The 24,418-nt window shown below is 40.3% G+C and overlaps 1 protein-coding gene across 6 annotated transcripts in view; it reads left to right on the forward strand.

Annotated features, from left to right (window-relative positions):
- The window catches only part of arl6 (ADP-ribosylation factor-like 6), a 39,877-nt gene extending 20,232 nt beyond the window's left edge, over positions 1 to 19,645 (forward strand). For 2 of the 6 annotated variants that reach the window (XR_010964400.1, XR_010964401.1), the window contains exons 5-11: positions 2,630 to 2,724; positions 9,894 to 9,950; positions 10,594 to 10,723; positions 13,070 to 13,125; positions 14,217 to 14,335; positions 14,599 to 14,688; positions 18,513 to 19,645. Coding sequence is in view for 2 of the 6 variants with exons in the window: in XM_067992842.1 (XP_067848943.1) it covers positions 2,630 to 2,724; positions 9,894 to 9,950; positions 10,594 to 10,723; positions 13,070 to 13,125; positions 18,513 to 18,538 (364 nt within the window). In the remaining 4 variants the exon portion in view is untranslated. The remainder of the gene's footprint in view (positions 1 to 2,629; positions 2,725 to 9,893; positions 9,951 to 10,593; positions 10,724 to 13,069; positions 13,126 to 14,216; positions 14,336 to 14,598; positions 14,689 to 18,512) is intronic. The other 4 variants (XR_010964402.1, XR_010964403.1, XM_067992842.1 and 1 more) reach the window with 4 other exon arrangements.
- Positions 19,646 to 24,418: the final 4,773 nt, after the last annotated feature.

Here is a 24,418-nt window from a genome sequence, read left to right on the forward strand (position 1 = left end):
AATTTGCATGGTTACTTTTGCATAATTCATAACCACAGAGGATTGAAACCAATGACAAAACTCATACTTTCATTATAAATCCACTGTTCAAAAAATCAGATAACTTTGGTATTTAATTTTTATGGGGAATAGGAACATGTAATAAATTAACCTGACAAATTACAAAATTTTTCATACTCAGATAGGAATGTTCAAACAAAGTCATCTAAATAACCAGGGACCACAATCTAGGTGCTGGATTGGTGTGTTCAAATATAAAAAGTAACTGCTCCAATGTCAGGCTAAGTGGCCATTTTATTTTTGCATAGCTGTTGATCATGAAATCCATGATTGTCTTTTTTAACATCAGGACTGTATACAGGAGCTGGTGAAGAGGCACTTTAATGTTTCTATTCAGCTGCTCTTTGCAGATCAGGACATTGATTTATTTAAAAGCGAACTCAGGAGAACAGAGATCCTGTTTGCACTGTGGATTCAGTTCAGTTCGGATTGATGAGGGCTGAATTTGATTTGCCTGAATTAAAAGATGGGTCAGGCAGTATCAAATTACTGTCAGACCAATGCACCAGCTTGTGTTTCAGGAATAGAAATATACTGTAGTTCAAATAGGACTGTTTCCAATCTAATTGAAATCAGTATCTTTCAAAGTTGGTTTAAACTTATCTAAATGAAGAGTATTTACTCCAATTTAAAATCAGTGGAAATAATTTTGCACTGTTTAGAACTATAATTCATCTCAACACAGCCTTACATTTGTAACAAATGTAAGTAGAGCTTAAAAGAAGTGTATTTGCTTTTTTATTTTTTTCTAAACAATAATAAACTTGAAAATAGTGCAAGAAATAAGTTTATTTAACATACATTTTGTGGATAAAAGAAAAGCAAATCAGTAATGTTTTCAAGCACTTGTAGCATATTTGGAAGTCTATTCATACTTAGCAGGAGCTGTTAGACTGATTGATTTAGTAATTGAACAGTATAAAATGACTTTGGTCTCCATCCATCAATAAAGTAGTAATGATTTGTTTGTAAGTGTGAACAGCTAAAATCCTTGTTTATTAAAGGGACCTTGTGACCATCGCAAGCTTTCTTGCAAGACCCTCGGTAATGTTGCAAGGCTTGCACAGCTGCACAATCAGTGATGATTTCATATTTTTATATCAATATCTATAAGACATGCTCGCTCTCTGATTGCAATGCCCTTCTTGAAGAGTTGAGCAGCTTTCCAACTCAGCTAAAACGGTTCAAATTTACAATACAGAAATCAATAGAAATTGTGGTTAGAACATGAGAATTGAAAAAGTTGGCGATGCAAACTTTACTCAGTGATCATCGTAGTAATACTCGAGTACAGCTTTCAGAAGAGGCTGTTCCAGTTAATGAATTTATCTGAAAAGTCACCTGTGCAACCACTGCACTCTTTCATTTTAGTTTTCAATTGTAAGCTTACTGAGGAAATAGAATGTTATCTTTTATTAGGTTTATGTATTAATTATGGACCCATAAACAAAGATTATTGTATGGTGGATAGTGTCTTTAAGAATTTTGTTTCCTGCCTAGAATGAAGAGATTTTAAAATGCATCTTAAAAGGAAGTAATTAATATTCCTTTACATTGCTGTCTATGGTTAACTTTTCAGATAGCAATTTTCAGAATCAGAAGTAACAGCTTAATGTAACTAAACCCACACACCATTTCTACCAATCGAGTCAAATGCTTTAAGTTGCTACCGATTTAAGTAACTGTAACTATTTAATGTTTTATGTAACAAACATAACAAATTTTCACAATCAGTACATGGTTTAACTAAGTCACAAAATATAAGAAGGAAGGAACTTCCAATTACATGGTGCCTTTCACATCCTCGGGATGTCCAAAGTGCTTTAAAGCCAAAGGAGTCTGGTCACTGTTTTGTAAGCAAATGCAGCAGTCAATTTGCATAGAGGTCTCACAAACAATAAAAAATGATCAATTAATCTGTTTTTGGTGGTGTTGGTTGAGGGATAAACATTGGCCAGGATACAGGAGAACTCCCGTGCTCTTCAAATAGTAGGATCATTTATGTCCACCTGAGCAGGCAGACAGGGCCTTGGATTAACATCTTATCTGAAAGATGGTAACTCTGAAAATGCAGTTCTCAAGTCCTGGAGGAGGGGGCGGTTTGAACCCACAGCCTTCTGACTCAAAGTTGAAAGTGCTGCCACTGAGCCAAGGCCACTTAGGGGGTGATTTTAAACCCCAAGAACGGGTGGGTTGGGGGCAGGTGGGAGTTGAAAACAGTTGTTCTTTGGGTCGCGACTGCAACCGGCTTTATTTCCGGGTTTAACGTCGGGGCGGAAAAGTACAGGCTTCCCACCCGAAAAAATCACCCCCCCTAATGTAGAGAAACAATTACCAACTGGTTTATTTAACTTGAAGAGAAATGGATCTTGGTTACTTCAGATGTCATGACTAAAGCATCTGTATATATATCAAGTTGTTAAAGTGAGGCAAACTAATTTTGGCTAGCCATTCTAAAATGGTAATGTATACAGTGCATTGGCTACTACACACACAACATATAACTAAAGTGATATGCTCTTAATGGTGCAGCTGCACACAGTGTAATACCTCTTCATGGTCACTTCAGGGAAGGCCAGGCCATCATTTTTGTTATTGATAGCAGTGACAAGTTGAGGATGGTGGTTGCCAAAGAAGAACTTGACACGCTTCTTAATCATCCAGGTAGGATCATTTTTCTTTGCTTCTATTCTCATTTTACCTTTAAGAAATATTAATTCATCTTCCTCCGACAGCTATAAAAATAGACAAACAGTGGTTTACTTAGCAAAGGATGATATGTTTTTTTAATAACTATTTTAGTGTTCAAGGGAAGGAGTGAATTTATTATTGAGTCTTTCATGATCATTCCAGCTGTAGCACAAGCTGCTAAATAAGCTTCTTAAACGTGCCCGTGATGAAGATTATTCTGGCAACTAGCAAGTTTTTGCTCACTGAACTAGAATCATAGAAAGGTTACAGCACGGAAGGAGGCCGTTCAGCCCATTGAGTCCGTGCCGGCTCCAAGCAACTAGGCCCATTCCTCCATCCTATCCCCGCAGCCCTGCAAATGTTTTCCTTTCAAGTACTTATCGAGTTCCCTTCTGAAAGCAGTGATTGAATCTGCCTCCACCACCCCCTCAGGCAGTGCATTCCAGATCCTAACCACTCGCTGTGTTTTAAAAAAAAGGTTTTTCCTCATATCATCTTTGGTTCTTTTGCCAATCACCTTAAATCCATGTCCTCTGGTTCTTGACCCTTCCACCAATGGGAAGTTTCTCTCTATTTACTCTGTCTAGACCCTTCATGATTTTGAACACATCTATCAAATCTCCTCTCAACCTTCTCTGTTCCAAGGAGAACAATCCCAGCTTCTCCAGTCTACCCACGTAACTAAAGTCCCTCATCCCTGTAATCATTCTAGTAAATCTCTTCTGCACCCTCTCCAAGGCCTTCACATCTTTCCTAAAGTCCGCTGCCCAGAACGGGACACAATACTCCAGTTGTGGCCGAACCAGTGTTTTATAAAGGTTCATCATGCTTTCCTTACATTTGTACTCTATGCCTTTATTTATAAAGCCCAGGATCCTGTATGCTTTTTTAACCGCATTCTCAACCTGCCCTGCCACCTTCAACGATTTGTGTACATATACCCCCAGATCTCTCTGTTCCTGTGCCCCTTTTAGAATTGTGTCCTTTAATTTATATTGCCTCTCCTCGTTCTTCCAACCGAAATGTATCTCCTCGCATTTTTCTGGGTTAAATTTCATCTGCTACGTGTCCGCCCATTCTACCAGCCTATCTATAACCTCTTGAAGTCTATCACTATCCTCCTCACTGTTCACTACACTTCCAAATTTTGTGTCATCTGCATGTTTTGAAATTGTGCCCTGTACACCCAAGTCCAACTTATTAATATATATCAAGAAAAGCAGTAGGTCCTAATACTGACCCCTGGGGAACACCACTGTATACCTCCCTCCAGTCCGAAAAACAACTGTTCACCATACTTTCTTATCACTTCGCCAATTTTGTAACCATGCTGTCACTGTCCCTTTTATTCCATGGGCTTTAACTTTGATGACAAGCCTATTATGCGGCACTTTATCAAACGCCTTTTGAAAGTCCATATACACAAAATCAACTTCATTGCCCTCATCTACCCTTTCTGTTACCTCATCAAAAAACTCAATCAAGTTGGTTAAACGTGATTTGCCTTTAATAAATCCGTGCTGGCTTTCCCTAATCAGTCCACAAATGTGCAAGTGACTGCTAATTCTGTCCTGGATTATTGTTTCTAAAAGTTTCCCCACCACCGAGGTTAAACTGACTGGCCTGTAGTTGCTGGGTTTATTCTTACACCCTTTTTTTTTTTGCAATTCTCTAGTCCTCTGGCACCACACTCGCATCTGGGGATATTTGGAAGATTATGGCCAGTACCTCCGCAATTTCCATCCTTACTTCCTTCAGCAACCTAGGATGCATCCCATCCAGACCGGGTGACTTATCTACTTTAAGTACAGCTAGCCTTTCCAGTACCTCCTTTTTTTTCAATTTTTAGCCCGTCCAGTATCTCAACTATATCTTCATTTACTGAGACTCTGGCAGCGTCTTCTTCCTTGGTAAAGACAAATGCAAAGTACTCATTTAGTACCTCGGCCATGCCCTCTGCCCCCATGAGTAGATCTTTTTGGTCCCTAATCAGCCCCACCCCTCCTTATTACCCGTTTACCTGTTTACATGCCTATAGAAGGCTTTTGGATTCCCTTTCATGTTGGCCACCAGTCTATTCTCATATACTCTCTTTGCCCCTCTTATTTCCTTTCTCACTTCTCCTCTGAACTTCCTGTATTCAGCCTTGTTCTCACTTGTGTTATCAACTTGACATCTGTCATACACCCCTTTTTTCTGCTTCATCTTACTCTCTAACGGGCCAGGACCTACTCCGTTAATGGTAGGGCGTTGGGGAGAGTTATAGAACAAAGAGATCTAGGAGTACAGATTCATAGCTCCTTGAAAGTGGAGTCACAGGTGGATAGGGTGGTGAAGAAGGCATTCAGCATGCTTGGTTTCATTGGTCAGAACATTGAATACAGGAGTTGGGATGTCTTGTTGAAGTTGTACAAGACATTAGTAAGGCCACACTTGGAATACTGTGTACAGTTCTGGTCACCCTATTATAGAAACTAGAAAGAGTGCAGAAAAGATTTACTAGGATGCCACTGGGACTTGATGGTTTGACTTATAGGGAGAGGTTAGATAGACTGGGACTTTTTTCCCTGGAGAGTAGGAGGTTTAGGGGTGATCTTATACAAGTCTATAAAATAATGAGGGGCATAGATAAGGTAGATAGTCAAAATCTTTTCCCAAAGGTAGGGGAGTCTATAACGAGGGGACATAGATTTAAGGTGAGAGGGGAGAGATACAAAAGGGTCCAGAGGGGCAATTTTTTCACTCAAAGGGTGGTGAGTGTCTGGAACGAGCTGCCAGAGGCAGTAGTAGAGGCGGGTACAATTTTGTCTTTTAAAAAGCATTTGGACAGTTACATGGGTAAGATGGGTATAGAGGGATATGGGCCAAGTGCAGGCAATTGGGACTAGCTTAGTGGTATAAACTGGGCGACATGGACATGTTGGGCCGAAGGGCCTGTTTCCATGTTGTAAACTTCTATGATTCTATGATTCTATCCTTTTTGCCATCCAGGGAGCTCTGGTTTTAGTTTCCTTATGTTTCTCCCTTGTGGGAATGTATCTAGACTGTACCCAAACCCTTAAGGGCCGCCCATTGTTCAATTATAGTTTTGCCTGCCAATCTTTCACTCCAATTTACCTGGACCAGATCTGTTCTCATCCCACTGATATTGGCCCTCCTCCAATTGAGTATTTTTTACTTTAGAGCGGTTCAAGTCCTTTTCCATAGCTATTCTAAACCTTATGATACTACGATCGCTGTTCCCTAAATGATCCCCCATTGACACTTGCTCCACTTGAACTGCCTCATTCCCCAAAAGCAAATCCAGCAATGCCTCCTTCCTCGTTGGGCTGGAAACGTACTGGTCAAGAAAATTCTGCTGAACACACTTCAAAAATTCCTCCCCCTCTGCCCCTTCTAATATATATTGGGATAGTAATAATATGATAGTTGAAGTCCCCCGTTATCAGTACTCTATGGCTTTTGCACCTCTCTGTAATTTCCCTGCAACTTTGCTCCTCTATATCCTTCCCACTTATTGGTGGCCTATAGAATACACCCAGTAGCGCAATGGCACTTCTTTTGTTTCTTAATTCTAACCAAATAGATTCTCTCCTTGACCCCTCCAGGACATCCTTTCTCTCCAGCATTGCAGTATTCCCCTTAATCAATACTGCCACACCCCTCCTTTCTTTCCTTCCCTATCTTTCCTGAACACCTTGTATCCAGGAATATTTAGTACCCAATCCTGCCCTTTGTTGAGCCAGGTCTCCGTTATCGCCACGACATTGTATTCCCATGTGACTATTTGCGCCTGCAGCTCACCAACCTTGTTTACCACGCTTCGTGCGTTTACACACATGCACTGTAAACCAATCTTAGACTTGTACTCTCTTTCAGTCTGATCCCACCTATTACCATACTTTTTCCTATTCTAGTGCTATCTTTCTCTCCCAATCCTTTGTGTACCATGTTTCTTCTTTCCAATGCTATATCCTGGTGTCCATCATCCTGCTAAATTAGTTTAAACCCTCCCCCACAGCACTAGCAAACCTTCCCGCGAGGACATTGGTCTCAGCTCTGTTGAGGTGCAACCTGTCCAACCTGTACAGGTCCCACCTCCCCCAGAACTGGTCACAATGCCCCAGGAATCTAAAGCCCTCCCTCCTGCACCATCTCTCCAGCCACGCATTCGTCTGCTCTATCCTCCTATTTCTATACTCACTAGTGCGTGGCACTGGGAGTAATCCAGAGATTACTACCTTTTGAGGTCCTGCTTGTTAATCTCTTTCCCAACTCCTTAAAATCTGCCTGCAGGACCTCAGCCCCCTTTCTACCTATATCGTTGGTACCAATATGGATCACAACCTCCGGCTGTTCACCCTTCCCCTCCAGAACGTTCTGCAGCTGCTAAGTGACATCCTTGAACCTGGCACCAGGGAGGCAACATACCATCCTGGAATCATGTCTGCGGCCGAAGAAATGCCTGTCTGTTCCCCTAACTATCGAATCCCCTATCACTATTGCTCACCTGACCGTTCTCCTCCCCACCCGCCTCCCCTGTACAGCTGTGAGACCCATGGTGCTGTGGTCTTTGCTCTGGCCAACAAATGGTAAAGATGGTAGAACAGCTTTTGACTATGGCTGTTGTTAATTATACTTGGAGTAAAATGCCATCAATTCTCTTAGGGGTAAATAAAATATTCCAGAGAAAATAGTTTTCTTGATCAAAATTATTGTGATGATTTCTCCTTCCTGCTGCTTCTGTTTGATATAGAAATTGTTCCTAGGTGAAATCTTAATGTTCACTTGAAATAAGCTCCTGAGGAATGTTTTCTTAAGACAATGACATTACAAAGAAACACTTACAACATTTAAAAATGTTTAGTTTTCTTATGAAAGTAATGATGAAGGAGCATTAATTGGTACAGCTGACATGAAGGCATTGCCATTATGCTGCAGTAACATTCCTGATAGCAAAAAAAAAATCAAGAATTTGGTCTATCGCATACATTGATGTGTACTAATAGTTGCAATGAATGCTTCGGTGTATTTTAATTTTGCTAAAATAGGTGACTGAGGGCTTGTGTTTTACAGCACACCCATGTCTACAGTTCATTCCTGCATTTCGCAGGAAAAAGTGGTAGTTACTTCCCCAGTGGCTCAATGAGGTTATCCAGTGAGTAACTGAGTCGTATAGACCAGAAAGGGGCTGGTTTAATCCCTGTTCTGTGCTGAGCTAGCTGATCTCAGATGGTGCAGCAGTGTGGCACTACAATTTGTCTTGGAGCCCTTGGGTTAGGAGAGGAAAATCGTCCAGGGTTTCTGAGTGTGCGTTACATGTGATTTGTGTGTGTATCTCAGGTGAGGACAAGATTAGATCCAGCTCCCGTGTTGAATGGGCTGCCAATATACATTGTCCATTATCTCTTGGACAAGATACTTCAACAAGAGGCTGACCATTGCCTTGCAACCAAGATGTAGCAAGGAGTTAATGCATTCAAGAGGGAAAGACAAGTGAAAAAATTAGTAAGAAATTTACTTTTTAAAAAATGTCTAAGCCCGACACGGGAAAGAAACTTGCACTTGGGGCAGAAACGCCAGCTCAGAAGAAGGAAAGTAAATGGATAGTTTAGATTCACAGAGGATGGTGAATGTGAATGCATGAAACAGACCCTATATAGGGAGAATGTGGAAGTGAATAAAATCAGTAAATTTAGGAGGGAGCTGGATTGTGTTTTGGTGAAAGAGCGATTGTAAGAGATGGAGTATAGTGATTTTTTTTTACTTTGGGACTGGCCAGATGGATATTCCTAATTAAAAAAACACCAAATTAGTGGAATTTTGGGCCCATTTTGTTTTCTATTTCTTCCAAACGGGCTGCTTTATGTTCCTAAATCTTAAATATATCTTTACTATGCTACAAAGGTGAGGTGAGAGTGACTGCATCAAGGCAGCATTTGACCGAGTGTGGCACCAAGGAGCCCTAGTAAAATTGAAGTCAATGGGATTCGGGGGAAAACTCTCCAGTGGCTGGAGTCATACCTAGCACAAACTAAGATGGTAGTCGTTGTTGGAGGCCAATCATCTCAGCCGCAGGACATTGCTGCAGGAATTCGTCAGGGCAGTGTCCTAGGCCCAACCATCTTCAGCTGATTCATCAATGACCTTCCCTCCATCATAAGGTCAGAAATGGGAATGTTCGCTTATGATTGCACAGTGTTCAGTTCCATTCGCAACCCCTCAGATAATGAAGCAGTCCGTGCCCTCGTGCAGCAAGACCTGGACAACATCCAGGCTTGGGCTGATAAGTGACAAGTAACATTCGTGCCAGACAAGTGTCAGGCAATGACCATCTCCAACAAGAGAGAATCTAACCACCTCCCCTTGACATTCAATGGCATTCCCATTGCCGAATCTCCCACCATCAACATCCTGGGGGTCACCATTGACCAGAAACTTAACTGGACCAGCCACGTAAATATTGTGGCTACAAGAGCAGGTGAGAGGCTGGGTATTCTGTGGCGAGTGACTCACCTCCTGACTCCCCAAAGCCTTTCCACCATCTGCAAGGCACAAGTCAGGAATGTGATGGAATACTCTCCACTTGCCTGGATGAGTGCAGCTCCAACAACACTCAAGAAGCTCGACACCATCCAGGACAAAGCAACCCATTTGATTGGCACACCATCCACCACCCTAAACATTCACTCCCTTCACTACCGGAGCACCGTGGCTGCAGCGTGTACCATCTACAGGATGCAATGCAGCAACTCGCCAAGGCTTCTTCGACAGCACCTCCCAAACCCGCGATCTCTACCACCTAGAAGGACAAGAGCAGCAGGCACATGGGAACAACACCACCTGCACGTTCCCTCCAAGTCACACACCATCCCGACTTGGAAATATATCACCATTCCTTCATCGTCGCTGGGTCAAAATCCTGGAATTCCCTACCTAACAGCACTGTGGGAGAACCTTCACCACACGGACTGGTTCAAGAAGGCGGCTCACCACCACCTTCTCAAGGGCAATTAGGGATGGGCAATAAATGCTGGCCTTGCCAGCGACGCCCAAATCCCATGAACGAATTTAAGAAAAACTCATAGCCTGTTCGTTGTTTCTATACTTTCATGACATATTTTCACTTATGATTTATATAGGAAAAAACTACAAGAAAATGGACAGGAATTTAGAGGAAATACAGGAGTACACAAAAGGTCTGATTTTGATCTGGAGTATTACTTAATCGCCTGAAGTACTGCATCCCAATGTAAAACATGCCAGAACATTTATTATAACTGTTAGTAAACAAGGTGAAAGTGAATAAACTGCTTTAGGAATAGAAACTTTTGGGACATACTAATATATGTTCTTTGTGGCCAAATTGGTGACTCTTTTTCTAATAGCCCGTTCACTAATGTATTTATTAAATGTTTGGATAATGGTTTCAAACATGCAGTAATTGACTAGAAGAGATCGTGTGGCATAAAATATTTGTTATGAGCGAAACAAAGATTTAGGAGCCAAATAAGTAAGTAACTTTTGCCCTGTGATTTTACACAGCCTTGACTACCTATTTAAGCACCTGCTAAACCGATTAATCCCTATTATAGTCTTGGACGTAAGAAAAATAAATATTAATTCTAGTCATTAGCAGCTATATTAAAATATTTATGCTCTGGTTAGAAGAACACTCCTTTTGTGTGTAATTGTACCCTGCGTGGCCTCACAGATTATTTGTCAGGGTTGTCGGCTGTACTGACCAGCTTTTCATAGTATGTTGTTGGAACTAAATTAATCTTTATTTTCTCAAGGAACGTAGACTATTAACTTTAAAAATAAAACTGATTTTGCTTTCAGACATTAAACACAGACGAATTCCAATTTTATTTTTTGCAAACAAGATGGACCTCAGAGATGCTTTGTCATCTGTCAAAGTTTCCCAGATGTTGAGTTTAGAAAATATCAAAGATAAGGCCTGGCATATTTGGTAAGCGGAATTGCAACCTATCTATGTTAGTTAATATGTTTGTTTCTCTATAATTATGTAGTGCTACATAAAAATGATTATACACTGAATGCTTGTAGAATTATGTTTCAAGTGGATACCTTCAGTTCTATCCTATAATTAAAGACACATCTGGTGTTAGATCTAGTCATGTGTCCAAATATCCAAGGGACAGTTGACATTTCAAGCAAATACCATGGTACGGGTGAGACGTGTTTAAATTGGACAATCTGTCACTATGGTGCAGAATCGATGCTTTGCCACCAGATGTCAGCACAGATTAAAAACTACAAATATTGTAATTTTTTAAACTAAAGGGTCCAGGGCCAGAACACCATTATTGCACCCATTTTCTTTCCATCTTGATTCCTGAAAATTACGTATGAGAATTCAAATGGGCTCCAGTTTTAGATCTGATAGCAGAATAATTTTGAATTGATGACATCTTGAAGTTTCAGTTTTGGGTGCAGTTTCTGCTTTCTTATAAAGCTGAGAAGAAAAAAACGATAACTCCTCCACAACAGGGCACACAATTTCCCTTTACTCCATTATTAATGTTTTTAAGGGAGAAAGTTGACATCGTACCTCATTGAAAGTGTTAATAAACAGCAATTTTGAATATATATGCAATTTTAAAGCCCAATTTCAGTAGAATGGAGTGAATTGTCTCTTCTCAAAATATTCCTTAATGTAATACTTAAAATTAAATTATAAGTTAATTCTGAGGTTAAACTTGCCACAAAGTAGCTGCCCACAACCAATGCTGCCATTTTCTTGGTGCTTCCTAGTAAAGGGCACTGGAATGAAATGGGATTGATGATGCAAGGAACCTCAGGCCCTGGCTCCACGTGTTATCAGACATGGAGGCCTGAGGCCTGCTCCATGCTGATGCATCCAGCCTGTTCCAGTGTAGTGTACTTGGGAACGGCACATAAACTATGTACAAGGCTCATTATGGGCCCAGAATTTATTTAAATGAGGCCTAAGTCCCGTAAAATGATGGAGTGCTGGAGCAGCACTCGTCACTCAGTGCCTATTACAAGGGAGGACGATGGGTATATTTTTTTCCTGGATGGCACTGGCCTTAGGGGCTACCCAGTTTACCTATAGAAAGACTGTCAGGCATGAAAAGGCCAATTACCCTCCACTCCTTGCTCCCACCCAAAAAAAATCTTTTGGCAGTGTCAGAAACTCCACACCTGAGAATGTGCTACTCATTCTTAGATCATTAGGAGCAATATACTGAGAGTGACATTTTAATATTGAAGTGAGCTGATCTTCCATTGTCATGCCAGGTCAGCTCATTTGTACACAGGCACCACCTGAAAAGGAGCAGGGGCTTTGAGCCGAATCCACATAATCAGCCCTATATCCCAGAAGCACCCCACTGCTGATTGTTTTCAGTAAGCAGCAGTAGGTGGTACAAATGATGCTACACAAAGAGAAGTCACATTTCGTCACACCAACCTTGGAGCGTTGAGAAGCTGCCACCTCCTGGTGATTTTTTTTGTGTGTTTTGAAAGGTTTACCTATAAATAAAACAATTGGATGAATAATCAAAGAAAAGTCCATGCTGTTCTTTTACTGACTATTTTGCAATAGAGGGACAGCTGTGTGATCACTATTTTATAGTAGCACTGAAAATGTGCAGGAGACAATCCTGGAGGTGAGAATGCTTATGTTCAAAGAATCCTTTGAATAGTGTTCTAAAAACCCTCTGTACTACCATGGTTATATATAACTACCATGGTTATCTTAGGAAGAAGGTAATGCAGAAAAGAGTGAAAAAAAAGTTTCCCACATGAGTACTGCAGAAATAAAAATACCATTGGAAATATAGTGTGAAAATATAAATTGGTGTTCAGGGTGGAGGGGAATAATGTAGAAATAATACCCAGAGTGGCATATCAATCATGTAAAGTAGTCACATCATAAGGGAGATTTATTTTTCAGTAAATTCACTAAAATCATATTTGTTCATTATGTACTACACTTCTTAAGAAATCAATAATGGTGCATGATGCTCACAACCTTTGGTTTATAAGACGTATGTGTGCTTGTGATAGGGACCCTTGCCTGCTGGAAGCATATATTTCTGTCCATTAATTTTAATGATTTCTTGACATGTGCTCTTGAGGTTTGAGGCTCCCTGCAAGGACCATAATTTTGCTAAATAGGCTGTGTAGTGTAGATTCCTGAAACCTGCTTTGAACAAATGTATGTTGGGTCAAATGGGCAGTATTGTATTTTTTGTAGGCTGTTTGACTGATAGTATAGACAGACAAGTAGTATACTTTGCAACTGATGGTGATTTTGACCTTTTTTCAGTGCCAGTGATGCTATAAAAGGAGAAGGACTACAAGAAGGTGTTGATTGGCTTCAAGGTATAATTTGTAGCTGTACAGTGTTGCTTTTAACTCTCCATTTTAAATCATCAGAACACATCTTGCATAGTATACTTCATACATTTATTTCTGTCCCTTCCTTATGTTTTCATTGTCTTTTTGTGTTCTTCCTGTTCTCTGCATCCAGACCAGATTACACGGTAAGTACTGTATCAGCATTTTGGCTATTCCACATAGCAGGCGTTTTATCCTCTCTAAGTTTGATTAGTTTATCAATTATCTCCCCCCTTTCTATTTAAAATGCCTTTAGAAGAAGAGATCAAAAAAGATATAATTTCATGCCCACCTTGTTAGTTTCCCTGGTAAATGCGGAGGCAAAGTAACTATTCAATATTTCTGCCATTTCGCTGTCATTACCTGTGAGTTTATCTTGTGCATCCCTTAGTGGCCCTATCCCTATCCTGATTTTTCTTTTGTAATTTATGTGTCTGTCGAATACTATTTCTTTTTATAATCCTTGATAATTTAATTGTGTAGTTCCTCTTTGCCTTCCGAATTGTTTTTTTTTACTTCTTTCCTGACCTCTTCATATTCCCTTTTGTCATCCTCTCCTTTATTGTCTATGGACTTTGAAACTAAAGAAAAAGGCATATTCTATGTTACCCTTATCTCATTATTGGTGTTTCATTATTGGCTAGTTTGTTCGTGTTTTTTAGAGGAATATATTTGGTAACAGAGAATTAAAGATTAGTGAGAGAAGTTGAAATCATGTCATGTAACAAAAAACAAAACTTGAGTTATTTATACATGTATTCTGAACTTCATGATTGCAATACAGTATTTAACTCATTTTTGGATATTAACTAAATTTGGAAATTATTATTCAGAATTTTTTTGCTGTGATAGGGGAAAGCAATGAGTTCAGTTTACAAGAATGATAATATAAGCATTGGAGATTTATTGTTTATGTGGCTGATAAGATTATCTTGTTGCAGTGGGATACAACGTTATTCATACGCTAGTATATATTTATATGTAGCCTACAGAATGGTCAGGAATAAATTATAGACATATATCCAAAGAGAGGAACTATCTTGTTTAGTGAAACACATCTATTGTATAATCTACAGTGGAATTGAAAGCAACCATGGAAGATACAGTGCCTTAGCTGAATCCAGCTTCTTAACCAAATAAGGACATTTTCAAGGCAGGAAAGCAGCGAGGGAAATGGCTGAAATCTTTTTTAAATGTAATAAAAATGTTTAAAGCAACAATATGGAAATTTTGCATGTCTGTTAAGAAACAAGGAAAAATACTTCTGAACATCTCTACAACTTGCATGGTGTGCACTTTTCTAAAATTATTTCTGGACTGTTCAATAATCTATAAAATTAGAATGCTGAATGTTAGAAACCATAATTAGAATAACTGAGAACATGCATAACAATTCTAGAATTGTATTCTTTTGAGAATTTCTGATAATAAACCTCATTTTATCTTCATTATGTGCAGAAATGCCACTGTAATCATCTGATGAATAATAACAGCAAGCCATAGCAAATAAAAATCAGCCACTAGGTGTCAGGCATAATTTGACTGCAGGTACTATAGTTTTATATGGTTAAACCAAACATTTCCTGTCTCTTTTTGTTCTGACGGATATACATTCTATTTATTTCATTTCTTTCCCCTCTCCCCTGCTTATTTTATTTTTAAAATCAGTTAGTTTCTAAGAATATATCTGGGAGGTGATAGATACAGGTGATTAAAACAGTGTCCTGTAATTCTTACATGGATTAATTTTTTTATTGTTAGAAATCCAAATTATTGTTAAGGATTGTACAACCAATGTTTTGTGACTAAAAATGAAACATCATTTGTAAAATGCCTGGATGGCGCTGTGGTTAAAACACTGCCCTCTCATTTCCTGGAATTCTGAGTTTGAATCCAGCCTAAATGAATGAGATTAAAGTTCCTTCTATGTGTTTGGCTGTAAGGTCCCCAAGTGAAATGAGTTTAGGCAGTCTCAATCCAGTTCCTCATGGCCATGAGTCAACAGCACACAGCTGCAGCATTAATTCTCATCAAATTGGCTAGTCCAGTTGGAACGGTCACCGGGTGGTTGGTGTGAAATATAGTAATATCAGTGTACTGTAGTAGATATGTTTTTCTTAGTATGGGGCTAAAGCACATTGTTGGGTTGTAGTGGGATTTTTACACTGTCAATCAAGCACTCTCAGGTCAAGTAACATAGGTCAGATATATTGTAATGATCCCACTACTCTGTCCGAGTAATGTGCAATAATTAAATTCCTTACTGCAAGCAGGCCACACAAACCTAAGGCAGCATTTTATCTGTATTATACCCTGGCAGTGCAATGTCTGAAAAGTCTGTTAATATTGCCTTGTATCCACTTTATATTGTCCAGCGTCCTTTATAGCTCACTTCATTGCTGAGTTTATAACAATGAGAGTGAGTGCATACACCTGGTCTAATGCCTGCTCCTATCTCAAATGGATTCAAATAGCCAGTTTGCCATATGACCTGTTATGAAAACAAGTCAGGTCACTGCTGTAAAACTGGCTGTCCAGTTCTTTTTATAAATTTTAAGAATGAGTACACTAATGCTTCAGAATTTTTCACAATAAAGATAGCCAGGTATTCCTCTGTTGTTGCAATTGAAGATAATTTCTTAGTTTTTAAAAAGCACACCACCAAGTAATTTATCAGGTCTTTGTATAATGCTCCTTCTCAAGTACAATCAGGCAGATTCATTAAAAAAGATCAGCTGCCTTTAGCACACCCATTGTTATTTGCTTTGATTTTTGCAGCTTTATCTTGTTTTAGATGCAGCTCCATTACCTACCATTCATTATGGAGCCAAATAAATTGCACTCCCCAGAAAAAATAAATGGCCCAGATTTTGCTGCCAAAATAACGGAGAAGCTAATGGCGTAACTGTTATTTATGCGCAAATGGTACACCAACTTCAGGCGAGGGGCACATGCGAGGTAAACGTGAATATCCAAAAGTTGCTGTCCGAGTTGCAATGCTCCACCGTTAGCTTTGCGAAAGTGGCATCTCGCTGCCTGTCTCACTATTTAAATGCATCGAATCGCGTGAAGTTTTATTTGCGCGGTAGATACGAACTAAACTCGTCACAGAAAGTTAAGTCTGGTCCATTCCAGTGTAAGTACCCTTTTAATGACGTGATAAGTGTTAATTGTTGCCAATCAACTTCTCTGGCACTGATAACTAACTTTTACAAGTGTGGAGTCTCATTCCTTCAGGTTTTAATTGTTGTTGGAGATTTTAAAAATGTTAATTTTTTTTTACTTTTCCTTTGTCTTTTTTTCTCTCTCTCTTAATCCAATCTTTCTTTCCCTCTCTTTATTTCTCTTTCTGTACCTGATTTGACATTGAATTCACCCTCTCTAATTTACATTTTCTTCTCAGTCCATGTGCTGATAATTTCACAATCCTTCAATCTGATTGATTGGTTAAGGAGTTATACAGTTCACTCAGGTCCCAGGTGCCTTGTTTCCCTCGCTGCAACATTATCAGCTCGCACTTTCAGCAACTTGTCAGGCAAAAAATTAAAAAACCTGAACGTGCAAAGGGCAAGTCTAACGGCAGACGCTGTTAGATGACCTGCTACAGCAAATTATAGCCCAAAGTTTCTTGACGTTTGACAAAACCAATTACAAGTTCAGACAGGTGAAATGGATAAAATTGGGATGTAGCAATTTTAACTGTTACACTACAGAGCTCTCTGGTTCAGCAAGTCTGTCCAAAGAGTAGCGGGGTCGTACAACCAGGAAAGTATTGGGTTCCTTTCCCACTGTATGCTGAGTTAACCAGTATCGGTCAGGGTGACGGTATAGGCACCACAATTGGCCTCAGTATCTTGTATTAGAGAAGGTAAAATAGGTCCAGGTTCCAGTAACTCCTGTCAAAAATATGTGTAATTGGACATCAGATAAAGGTAGAATCAGGCTTGGCTGTGATGCCTCCGCAATTGAATAGCATGCCTGCACTCACTGGGAGGTTCAAACATGAATAATGGCCACTTGGATGAGTTATCAAAGGGATTGGTTTCCAGCGAGGAGTCTACACATCAAGGAGAAGGGAGGACAAAAAAATTGATGAAAAACTTGTATGAAAATGTGTTTTACCACTAGGTTGGGAAGTTGGATTTTAAATCCCCACCCCCCACGCACCAACAGAGTAAGATAAGGGATGTTGGCAAGATGCTGACTTCTTACATCTTCATCCATGCTTATAAATTTGTTGTTACTATAACTCAAACCTGTTTCATAGAATTGTTACAAAATTTTGTGAGTTTGTGCCTTATGGATTTTGAGTTCATTTTTTTGTCAAATCATGGTTTTCTGACAAGTGGTATGGCACTTGCAACATCCTATTTTAGTAAAATCTCTGACCCTGGGAAAAGGAACATTGATAATTAACTCATGGAAAGCAACCTTCCTATGAGTTATTATGAAAGAATCCACCGCCTGGCTATCCTTTCAAACACTTGACCCTGGATGGAGGTGAATGGGCATCACACGAGAACAGAAAAAGGGAAAACAGTCCTGGGACTAGAATGCTTCAGTTTAGAGCACCCAGTGAGCACAGCAAGCGCTCACAGGTCACGTATTGTGCAATAACCCAGATGGACAGCAAAGCTCCCTCTGCTTAGATCCAACAACTCCAACCTTAGAAAAGTACACCATAGTCCACCAGTATTATTTTTTAAATTTCTCGCACACTCGCCTTTATAGCTTCTATTAAAGCAAGATTACCCATCTATCCAATTGTGAGCAGTTTTCTTAGTTCAATTAGTTGCAATGAGCCAACTTTAATTTCATGTAGAACCGTTACAAGCCAACAGAGATTTTTATTTCCTCAGTCAGTGTTAGAGATGAACCTTGGTCCCAGCAGTGAAAGCACAATATTCTAATCCAGTGTGCACCCAGTACCTTTTGGTTCCATCTTATTCTTTTAACTCCTGTTTAAGAATGCATGGTCATTGTGAAGTGACACCAGTTTTGTCCACTGCTTTATCTAATCATGTCTCAGTCACTGTTTGCCTACTCAATTTCTCCAGTCATTGCCTGGCACCTGATTTCTTTGGGACTTTACCTCTTGCATCATTGTTCCAGTCTCAAACTTAATATTTGGTTTGTGAGTTTGGTTTTGTTTCTGATAATGTAAGAAATTACTTGCATAATTATCTGATGATAACAGAGAAACCTATGATTCTACACTTATTGACTCCACTTTGAGATGTGACAGTCATTTTTTTTTAAGAGACTACACTGTTGATTATAGTAAACCCCTGCTAATTCCGTTATATCGGGAAAACAAAACCTCCTTTCCTGTTTGCTTCAAGATTATTGATTTTGTGTTATTGATTCACCAGATCAAATCAAAGCAATGAAGACATGAAGAATTAGTGGCACATGAAGACCTCTGATAAGAGAATGCAGAAGAACGTGATTTGGCACAGCTCAAGAGTTGAACTTTGTACCAAATATCTCATCAAGTTGGGGACCAAACTTTAATTTAATCTGTCTTTTTAAATTGTATGCTTAAGAAAGCAAAATAATGTACATAGAAGTCAAAGTAATGTGTGGTATTTTTGTAATGCTAAGATACAGTATAAGTTTTGCTTAGAACTATAATGAAATTATTTGAAGTAGTAAAAAGTCTGGAAGGAGTACTTTCTGTTCAAGTACTCCCCACTTTATGGGAGGGAAAAAAATTATATACCCATAAGAATTTAATTTAACAGTTTTCTGGAAACTTCAAATGTACTACCTGCACAAAGACCCTTGAGTCAGGTCCCACTACCTGCCAGCTTTCTCCGATTATGTCACTGAGATGGTGTGGCCTTGTGTTCCCAAGCAACTTCGCACTAAAGAATGTGAATGACAACTTCAGAGTGGCCTCGGAGCCTTGGTAGTCGCTGGATCCTCAGCAACCACCCTACAGGCCACTCTCGGGTTGGTCTAAAATTGGAGCCCTCTCTGTTTACCATGGAGCTGCACAGGGACATTTCCCATTGGAGTGGGCTAGCAAGGAAGGGGAACCAATTTGAAGCTCTATCCAGGTAATCTGATGTTTTTACAATACACATCAGAGAGTACTTGAAATAAAAAATTCTCCACCTAGACTTGCCTTCCCCATTGCAGATATATGTGTTCAGAAAAATATGTATTTTCAAAATGTGACCCTTTTTGCCAAATGTATAGTTCTGTAGATGGTAATGGGGACAAACTTTACTTGTAAATATTGCAGTCGTCTCTTATCTTCCATTTTGTTAGATCACCCAAACAAAATGCATTTTTTATGTGATTCATTTTTACAGTTAAAAAACCTAAGTTAGAAGATAACAAGTTTTGAGAGAATTCTAATTGTGTTTGCTTAGATTATTACTGATGATCACGTTTAGGGTTGGTGTTACTGACGGATGAAATTAAATCAGCTAAAGGGCCACGTTTATTTGATCTGAGCCTGTCTTGTGAACTGAAAATAAACAAAAGCAATATCAAATGGTATTTATTTTCTTTTGGAATCTTCAAATATCAAGAAGTACTTTAATCCCATTACAGTGTTACATAAGAACATGAGAAATAGGAGCAGGAGTAGGCCATATGACCCCTCAAGTCTGCAGTGCCATTCAATAAGATCATGGATGATCTTTGACCTCAAATCCACTTTCCCGCCTAATCCCCATATCCCTTGATTCCCCTAGAGTACAAAAAATCTATCTATTTCAGCCTTGAAAGTACTCAACGACTGAGCATCCATAGCCCTCTGGGGTAGAGAATTCCAAAGATACACAACCCTCTGAGTGAAGAAATTTCACCTCATCTCAATCTTAAATGGCCGACCCCTTATCCTGAGACTATGCGCCCTTGTTCTAGACTCTCCCGCCAGGGGAAACAATCTCTCAACATCTACCCTGTCAAGCCCCCTCAGAATCTTATATGTTTTAATAAGATCACCTCTCATTCTTCTAAACTCCAGAGAGCATAGGCCCATTGTAATCAATCTCTCATAGGACAACCCTCTCATCCCAGGAATCAATCTAGTGAACCTTTGTTGCACTGCCTCTAAGGCAAGTATATCCTTCCTTAGGTAAGGAGTCCAAAACTGTACATAGTACTCCAGGTGAGGTCTCACCAAAGTCCTGTACAACTGTAGTAAGACTTCCTTACTCTTGTACTCCAATCCCCTTGCGATAAAGGTCAACATGCCATTTTCCTTCTAAATTGCTTGCTATACCTGCATGCTAACTTTTTGTTTCTTATATAACGACACCCGAATCTCTCTGATCACCAACATTTAATAGTTTCTTACCATTTAAAAAATATTTTGTTTTTCTATTCTTCCGACCGAAGTGAATAACCTCACATTTCCCCATGTTCTACTCCTGCCACCTTCTTGCCCACTCACTTAACGTGACTCTTTGTGTCCTCCTCACAGCTTACTTTCCCACCTAGCACTGTATCGTCAGCAAACTTGGATAAATTACACTCAGCCCCTTCATCTAAGTTATTAATATAGATTGTAAATAGCTGAGGCCCAAGCACTGATCCTTAACTATAAATTACCCCCCAAGCCCTTATCTTGCGTAACAATCTTTTATGTGTTCTACTTTGTCATATGACTACTTCTTTCCTACAGTTACAGCATACACCAAGTCTTTCACACTTACATTGGACATAACATCCCAACATACTAAATGAAAATACCACGAAAATAAGTACATCTGGTTTCCTTTCCACTAACCCGACTTTTTTGTAGTGCTGCAGTATGCATTTTACCCTCGCAAGCTTTAATCATATATTTCCTGTAACTGCCAACCCACTACATCACTGGTACAATCTCAATCTGTTGTTTTGAGCTCCAGGCTATTAGCCCAGTCAAGGCTATTTAGACTCCTGGGGCCCGATATTAGGAGGGAGGTGGGTTGCCAGCGGGGGGTCGACTGGGCGCGTGAGTAACCCGCCCAGTAAAATCGGTGGGTTCCCCACGCCATCGCAAGTAAATTGAAGCCACTTACCTTGGCTTCTGGGTTTCGCGCTGGAAAGCTGCGCAGCAGGCGGACTGCGCACCCGCATCATAGAATGTCAGCTGGATGAGCCCTATTTAAAGGGGCAGTCCTCCACTGACTGATGCTGCAGAAAGGAGCCAAAATTACAGCATGGTGCAGCCCAGGGGAAGGCTGCTCCCATGTTTAATGATGCCTCATTCCAGGTCCTACTGGATGAGGTGAGGAGGAGGGGGAGGACAGAGATCTTCTCCCTGGCGGACGGAAGGCAGTGGCCTGCCTCTGCCACCAGGAAGGCCTGGCTTGAGGTGGCAGAGGAGGTCACCAGCACCACCAACATATCACGCACCTGCATACAGTGCAGGAGGCGCTTCAATGACCTAAGTAGGTCAGCCGAAGTGAGTACACTTACTCATTCCCCTACACTCCATCTGCCATATCACCGCCCCCACCCCACATCTCCTTCTGCATTGCCAACACTACTCTATCACATCACTCCTCACACCCACTCAAAGCTCATCCTCATCTCACCTGCACTTACTCACCTCGCCTGTACTCATCCCACCACTACCACTCAACCCAATCCTCATACAATCTCATGGCTCTATCTCATATTCACCCTCTGATGCATCTCTTTCACGGTCAGCCTCATCCCACCTGCCACTACCTGTGCTGCAGCCACAGGGAATACATCACATATATGTAGTAGGAATTGTAAGGCAAACGTGTCATGAGCATGAATGGGATGCACAAGGGTTTTTGAGGGTTTGTCATGGTTTTTACTTATATTTGATTTCTGATCAACTCACATTACATAGTATATTGGCACCACTACTGCCATGTCTTGGCCATTCTTGACTGGCTTGTGCAATAATGCCCTTTCATGAGGTTCTCCATGAACACCCTTGATGCCACACATTGGGTCACCCTACAGTGGGTGTATGTGTAGTTGCACGACTACTTTGTGCAGGTGCCTGTTGCGCAGCACTGTGTTGTGTAGCTCCACATGGCAGAGGTGGACGGCATGCCTGGCGAGGCTGGTGATGGTGCTCGTCCTCCAATGGAGCGAAGAATGCAGCAATGGACCAACCCCCTCCACCCCATCCTGACGTGTGAGTGTGAGGGGGTCCACAAAGTAGGTACATGTATTTGGACAGCAGAGTTTACGGTATGATTTAATAATTTAGAGTGTGGAGACAACGGTGTGACAGGCAAAACTTTGTCTGAGGTGACAGAGTGCCCTGTTGCAATGAATGAGGGTTTACCCTGTACCGGTTAAATGGACCTTTGCAGCTGCCACTGGCTGCTGGCTGCAACACATCTGTTTAAACAGGAAGTGTTTCCCCCAGCATGGGTACCTCAAATACCCAGATAATAATCTTAAGTGGGATCCCGCCGGCTTTGATTGCCAGTGGGAGTCCCGCATGCGGGGGCTGCGCGCGCACTGATTCGCGTCATTGGGGAACCTGGAAGTGGGCGGGTTGGAGCCGGGCTCTGGACCCGCTCCGGGAATCCCTAATTTTAGGAGGCCCCCCCCGCCACGAATACACCCACTCGGCCATCCGAAAATTGACCCCCTGGTTCTTTATATGTATCTCCACCCATCATTGTGCTCCCCCTTCCTCCACAAAGCTTGCCATACACATGATTATTCAATCATGCTTGGGTTAACTGACAGCACTTTACTGTTTTACAGACAAGAGTTTCTCACATGCATTATTGTGTTGAATGCACAATTTTTTCATTGCATTATCAAACCTGCTCTGTGGTCACCTCTATCCTATTACTGTTCCTCACCTAGAACTGAGACAAATTGGGAATAATTTGCTGTAAGAAAGCACCATTGTATATTTCTTTCTCTGGAGTTTGCACCAGACAGCCATTGAAATATTGAGGTAGCAGCAGTACCAAGTGAAAACCTTTTCTTTTCTGGTAAATATTATCCCTTTGCAAAGTTACTCGAAGTCAAGCGTGCATCAGTTTATTATTCAAAACAGAACCCATCATAAGACTACTATTTGGTTAAACATTGTGGCTGGGTCACGGGTAATTGGAGTGGTGACCTAATGAATACATCTGCACATAATTTGGAAAGATAGAACTGAATTCAAAATCAAGACGCATAAAATTTTTATTTGTACATTTGCTTAGGAGAAAAAGACAAAAACATCACTTTCTGCAGTGGCAAACCTAACAACACATATCACACCCCACTGAAGATTTTGCCTTCTATCAAATGTCCATTTCCAGTTTAGTTTTTCCCTTTGTAAATTGAGACACAGAGAAAGCATTGGAAATTAAGCAGATCTGGGCTATTGAGTTTCCAGATAAACTACCAAATAGTAAAACCTGCATAAATTTTCTCTCATTTTTATCATTCCTACATATCTCATGTGCCCTCTTCATCAATTTGTTTTTAACCTCTGTATTTATCCACAGCATTCTGAAACTTGTATTTTCATTTTTAATAGTACATAACGTATAATCTTTATTTTGAAAATTTGCAATCTCCTTTTTTAAAATATCCCTTGTTGATCTACAGTCCCATGTGCCAATTTCTCTTTCCAGCTCACCTCAGCCATATCACTCCTTATCTTTCATAATCTGTCCTATTCCAATCTGGTCACTACTCCCGAGGTGCCCATTCACATTTAACCCATCTACCAGATCTATTTTGTTATTCATATAACTCCTCTTGTGTATATAAATACAAGTTCTTTCTTCATAATTTAATGTTAGCACCTAATTTCAGGAGGGTTAAATTTTCAATTAAGAAGATATAACTGGGATAAATGTAAGGAGTCTTACAACACCAGGTTATAGTCCAACAGTTTTATTTGAAATCACAAGCTTTCAGAGGCTTCCTCCTTCGTCAGGTGAGTCAGACAAAGGAGGAAGCCTCCGAAAGCTTGTGAATTCAAATAAAACTGTTGGACTATAACCTGGTGTTGTAAGACTCCTTACATTTGTCCACCCCAGTCCATCACCGGCATCTCCACATCATAACTGGGATAAGCAGTAAGGATGTTGATCAGCAGGTGGTAAAATGATTTGGGTAAAGCTGGCGTATGGATTGGTCCAAAGTTGATCCTTGGCGTATGTTATAGGCCTCAAAGGCAGCAGATACAGCAAGACAATAATAAAATAGAGCAACAGGCCAGTATAATATAGTTGTGAGGTGGGGTGGGGGGTTAACTGTGTCTATTCAGTGGTTCAAAGTGTCAACCAAGTGAGAATAAAACATGATTGAGTTATTTATCTGATTGGTT

Source organism: Heptranchias perlo, chromosome 11, assembly GCF_035084215.1.
Source record: "Heptranchias perlo isolate sHepPer1 chromosome 11, sHepPer1.hap1, whole genome shotgun sequence".
Classification (NCBI taxonomy): Eukaryota; Metazoa; Chordata; class Chondrichthyes; order Hexanchiformes; family Hexanchidae; genus Heptranchias; species Heptranchias perlo.